General features: G+C 50.2%; 1 protein-coding gene across 1 annotated transcript; it reads left to right on the top strand.

Annotated features, from left to right (window-relative positions):
- Positions 1–430: 430 nt before the first annotated feature.
- On the top strand, positions 431–1,493 carry LOC127294819 (homeobox-leucine zipper protein HOX15-like). The gene is made up of 3 exons (XM_051324743.2): positions 431–777; positions 956–1,035; positions 1,117–1,493. The coding sequence occupies exons 1-3, from the start codon at positions 454–456 to the stop codon at positions 1,436–1,438; spliced, it is 726 nt and encodes a 241-aa protein (XP_051180703.1). The 5' UTR covers positions 431–453; the 3' UTR covers positions 1,439–1,493.
- The last annotated feature ends 4,233 nt before the right edge of the window (positions 1,494–5,726 follow it).

The raw sequence follows: 5,726 nt of genomic DNA, 5'->3' as shown, positions 1-5,726 counted from the left end.
CCTGTTTTCCACTAGTGTAACAACCTTCACGGAAGCTGCCTCACACTTTTCATTTACTTGAACCATCCTCCGCGACGATTAATGTCATAAAAATACCAAACCAGGGCGCGCCCCAGCTGCTAGTGTCGATGGATTCGCGGAGCTGCCACTGATCAGCTGCAAGTATCGATTGAATTATTTTGTTTTGGTTTATGTGTCCTCCGGCTCCTGCGTATATGTATGTGCGTCCATGCTCCCCTCATTCCTTCCCCACTACCCCAGGTCCCCAGCTTACTCATCAACCACAGCATCCCCTCTGTGTGTGTGTGTGTGTCTCTCTCTCTCTCCACACATATATACACTGGCCCAAAGATCAGTAGCTAGGTGCAAGTGTGCAACTATATTTTTAGGAGACCATTAGTTTGATTGCAGAGAGACAGGCAGCTTGACAGAGGGAGACAACTTCATTGGTGCATGTATATGGCGCAGGAAGATGTGGACCTAGCCCTGGGTCTCTCCGTCGGCTCCGGCACTGGCAACCCCCACCTGCTTCAGCCGAAAGAAGCACCGCCGCTGGAGCCATCGTTGACCCTGAGCCTAACCATCGCCGTAAAGAGGGAGAAAGTGGAGGAGGAGAACAAGAGGGCCATGATCTACTACTCCGCGGCATCGTCAGCGGCGGATGACGACATTGAGGGGTGCAACAACAGCGGTAGCAGCCGGAAAAAGCTGAAGCTAACCAAGGAGCAGTCGGCGCTCCTGGAAGGTCGCTTCAAGGAGCACAGCACTCTCGACACGGTAAGAGTACAATCCTCAATGAACTCATCAAATACTGCATCTTCATTTGCATTGCATGGTCTCCTAGATTAATGATTGATCATTTTAGGATCAGATGATGTCTATAAATCTGGTCAGTATTTCTTTGGCTGATGTCTCTATTGATTTGGCCTTTTGGATAATTGAATAATCTGAGCAGAAGCAGAAGACAGCTTTAGCAAGGCAGCTCAACCTCAGGCCAAGGCAAGTTGAGGTCTGGTTCCAAAACAGAAGAGCCAGGTATCCAATTCACGAGTACTACTAACATTGTCAAGATTCATGATGGTTAATTAATTAATTATTAATAATAATAATTTGCAGGACAAAGCTGAAGCAAACGGAGGTGGACTGCGAGCTCCTGAAGCGCTGCTGCGAGACTCTCACCGAGGAGAACCGGCGCCTCCATCTTGAGCTCCAGCAACTCCACCACCAACAACAACGCCACCCAACCGCGTTCTTCATGCCCGCAGCCGCCATGCTCTCCGTCTGCCCCTCCTGCGACCGCCTCGCCCCTGCACCGCCCGCCCATGCCGCCGCCGCAGCTGACCGTCCTGCCTCCAAACGCAGCTTCTTTGCCACCAATTCTGCCGCCTCAGCTAGACAACTCTATCCACACAAAGATAGACATGCATCCATGAATTAGTCAATCATGAGTTCATAACTCAACTGATTAGTGTATATAGATGTTCATCCCATCCACTCCCCTTTATTTGGTTAGCTTCGTTTTTTCGCAAGTTAACTGATGCACGAGGAGGATCGATGGAGTACCATGAATTTAGGAAAAGAATATTTTATTATAGTGTATGAAATGTTGCCGTTGTAGCTACTTAGATAGGATAAAAAGTGTAGTTGTTTGTGAGTCCCTGATGAATTTTATTAAGTCAGGAGATTACCACCTACCTATGGTGATGATGACGTGACGCTTCAAAGGATACGTCCTGGTTTATTCGGACGTAGAGATGTCTGTTTTTCTTAATTATGTATTCATCGTCTGGTGAAATACTAATTTACTTTCCGTCAGTATACATATATTTATTGATTTGTTTCAGAAACTACATGTGCTTGAGACTTACAGTGACGATTTTCTAATTACGTACTACTAGTTCTGATGTCCAGATTCTCTTCGGTTTGCTTTTTCATCATAAAAAAAATCAAAATTGAAAAGCATTTCATGAAAAAGAATTAACCAAAGCTTTATTCCATCCCATATATCATGACAGCATTGAAAAGCTATGGTACTATTAGTGCTTCTTGCGATGACACAAAATGATGTGATTGAGCAAATTAAGATGCGACATGAAATAGGCGTGATATAGTGCCAAAGGAGGTTGGGTGTGGTCGTGGTGGTGGTTTGCGAGGCCTGGATTGTATGCAGCTAGCTAGGGGACGCAATCAACCAGGCAACCCATGATCTTTCTGTTGAGACACAATCACACCATTCTGATTGCTGCCTCCCGATCTTTGGGCAATTTCCTGATGACTCCGTCTCCCACGGCAGGCGTTTCTATCGTGAATACTTCCATACAAGTACATCGTCCATGGCTAGCTCTATGTGGCTAGTACTTCACCTGTTCATAATAATAGTAGTCATCCTGATTATCCCTGCCTAGCAGTCGCTCCATATCTAAAATTGACAACCTAGAGCGAACAATAGCATTTTATTTCTCTTTCTTAATGCTGTGTTGTTCCTGGCTTATATTTATGTATCCATGTGTTGAAAACAAGCAAAACAACATTTTAATAGACACATCATAATCTGAGCCATTGGCATCTTTACATTGCTTATATTATGATTGAATGATTGATAGAGTACCTTCCATCGTCGCCGGGCAAAACCCGTATGACACGGCGGCAGCAGAGATCCTCGACCGAAGATCTGGCGTGGCGGTGGCGCCTGCACCCGTCTCCTCAACGGCGGTGCCGTGCCTTGGCGGATCGTGGCGGCAAGCGGCGGACAACACTTGGCAGCGGACGGGTCCGATTTGGGTTTGGGCATGGATGGGACATGGTGGCTGCACATGCTCCATCTCATCGTCTCCGTCGGCGCAAAAGCTCCTGGTTCACAAGTGATGCTTGTATTGCACAAATAGGTGACGTAGGTGCAATCACTGGCATCCCAAGTGCTGCTAGATGCAAAAGAAACATAGAGATATTGAACCCCTAGATCAATAGTGTGCCTATCCAATAATGAATGAATCCCGGTGATCAGGTGTATACGTGAGCACGCGGTTTTTACTCAACACGTGTCTAAGGGCATGTACAATGGTAGGGAAGACACGTCTTCTCTTAGCAGTCCATGTCATCTAGAGAGGATGATAAATATAATCGGTACAATGCATTATCTCTTATTGTCATCCCTTGTAATAAATGATAATTAATTATTTTTCGTAGGAAATTATGTGACTAAGGGAAGATAAGTCGTAGAATGGGGATAATAGTCTTCTCTTATTTCATAAGAGATCGTCCCTTAGCTAAGGGAAGACAACCTTCTCTCTCTTCATTCTCTCTCCTCCAACTAAGCAAAAATCTGATGTGGCAAGCGTAAGGGAAGACTGACATCACCCCATTGTACATGCCCTAACGTCTGTGTGTTCTGCCGTTTGTTGATGATGAGGTTGGAACGAGTCTCGTGGTCCTAAATAAAGTATAAAGTATCTCCCTTCTCACCCCCTTTACTCATCCCCTTTTCTCGTCCACCAGACACACCGCCGCACGAGAGCCCGGCCATGGCCGCCGCCCCGCGCAACCATCCGTGCCACCACTGCCGGGAACGAGTGGCTGGTTTCGCCCCTCTCTTGGCGTGGGCGGCTTGAGCCTGGAGGCAGAGGTAGGAGACATGGTCTGCGGTGGGTGTGCCAGCCGGTTGGGTGCGGTCCGCCTCATTCGATTCGCCCCAAATATCGGGTTGTCTCTCCGCCGAAATCCATAGAGGAGGATGTTACAGATCAAGCCGACTGAAGTCGAAGCTGAGTAGCGGCGGCTCCTCCATCGAATCTTGTCGTACACGGTCGAGCTCCTTCCTCCCTGTAGAGCTCCCCTTTTTGATTCGCATCGGCCCAATTCATGCCACTCCATCGTGGGTCCGACCTGAGGATTCGGCCGCCTCTTCCTCCCCTTGCCGTCCAGCCACCTCAAACTCCGCCGTTGGCCGGATCTGTAGCTCCTCCGCTAGATCTACCGGTTTCCCCAACCAGTTTGGCTCATGTCCCACGAAATCGAGCGCACTCATCTATTTTGGTGTGTTGGGATATGCAGCGGTCGGTGGCCAACGACTGCAAAAGACGCGAGGAGTGGAGAGGCTGATGCTCGATGGCGTTGTTCCGCCTCCATGGGCGTGACTTAGCCGAAGAAGGGCGGAGGTCGACCTCCATGTACCATGGGCGACGACGGAGTCCACGGTGGCTGGGTGTGTGGGGGGAGGCGGGGCGAGGGAGAGGAGCGAGGAAGGCGGGGCCGCGGCGCGGATGCTCGCGCAGGCAGGCTACTGTAGACGCGCCCTGCCTTTCTCCCGAACCTCGTCGGGTAAGGGGATTGGTTGGAGTTCGTCAGGGCCTCTCCTCGTCCGCTGCTTCTCCAGCAGCCGCCGCCGTCGCAGGTGCCCGTGGATCTCGTCGGGGAAAGGGGATGGGTTGGAGCTCTTCAGGAGCGGGTGAGCTAGGCGGCCAGGGGTTGCTTGATTGGAGGTCTCTCCATGGGAGGCGGAGGTAGAAGACGACCCCGTCGGTCAGGGGTTAGGTGGCGTTTTTCTGTCCACTGTTTTCACAGAGCCCAGACCAGCTCCTGATTTGGGCGTGGTGGCGGGCGGCTCTACTGCTTCATACCGCAGCAGCACTGAGCTATCCTAGAACGAGCGGTGGCGGGAGATATCCAGCGCTTGATAGCGACGAGCTGTCAGAAGATGAAGCAAGGGAATGGAGGCGATGGTAGATGGTGCAGTAGTAGGACCGCGTGGGATTAGCGTTGTGGGGATTTTAATTCCCAGATTAGGTATTAAGTTGTTTCGCTTGTGGGAAAAGGAAGAAGAAGAGAGAGGGATTAGAAAAAGGAGATTTCACGCCGTTTGCCTCCGTTTGTGAGGCCAGCATCTTAAGCAAATCCAACGGTAATGCATACGTGCTCACGTATACACGAGTCACCAAATCCACTCTCTATCCTATAATTGTGACCTATACAATCTATATCTGGGTGATCTAGCTTGCGTCTACCATGCTCTGCTGCTATCTTATCCCTATTGACTTGTTGTATGGAGAGTAGCGTGGGTGTTCTGACTCTGGTAAACTTACGTCTTGTAGATAACTTGCTCCTCCTAGCAGTTTGACATACTTCCTAGATCTCTATGTGACCATCATGAGCTACTATGGTGGTTTTGGGTTTCTTTTGGTGTTATTGATGTTTTTATTAGGTAAGCTATGAACTCTAGCTCAATATGTTTCTATATTGAAAATGGTTGTTTGTGGATTACTACTAGCTCTACTTGCTATTGTCCTTCGCTTAGTGTTTCTGTGGTGTTTGTTGGAAACATAGGAGACTATGCCTCTATGAAAATTGTGTGGTTATCCCAAGCTTCATTATTAATAGCTCTTTCCTCCGATTATGTGAAATCCACAGAGACTTTTCCTTTGACGCACGCGAAATGCTCCCGCACGCGAAACGTGAAACGCTCTCGGCCGCAACCATCTGCTAAGTGCCTCCCGCCGCCGGGCAAAGACCGCGGGGCGTGGCAGCGGCCCTTCCTCATGCCGCGCTGGGGACAGCGGCCGGGATCCCTCTTCGACGCTGAGGTCGGTTGGACACGGATGGTGGTAGGCGGCGGCCAGACCTTGGCGCTGCGCCCCCGCCTCCCATCGGCTCCTCGCTGCGGCACGCCGGTGGTGCCTGGTGCTGGGCGGCCAGGCCACCCCCCCCCCCCCCCCCGCCGCCTCTCGCCGGTG

This window comes from Lolium perenne, chromosome 1, assembly GCF_019359855.2.
Source record: "Lolium perenne isolate Kyuss_39 chromosome 1, Kyuss_2.0, whole genome shotgun sequence".
NCBI lineage: Eukaryota > Viridiplantae > Streptophyta > Magnoliopsida > Poales > Poaceae > Lolium > Lolium perenne.
This window is presented reverse-complemented; position numbering and strand designations above follow the sequence as displayed.

Bases quoted from the DNA above. Each gene is read 5' to 3' on its own strand.
- LOC127294819 (XM_051324743.2), top strand. From the start codon at position 454: ATGTATATGGCGCAGGAAGATGTGGACCTAGCCCTGGGTCTCTCCGTC. The intron at 778-955 runs GTAAGAGTACAA...TAATCTGAGCAG, and splicing joins AGCACAGCACTCTCGACACG to AAGCAGAAGACAGCTTTAGC. The intron at 1,036-1,116 runs GTATCCAATTCA...AATAATTTGCAG, and splicing joins TTCCAAAACAGAAGAGCCAG to GACAAAGCTGAAGCAAACGG.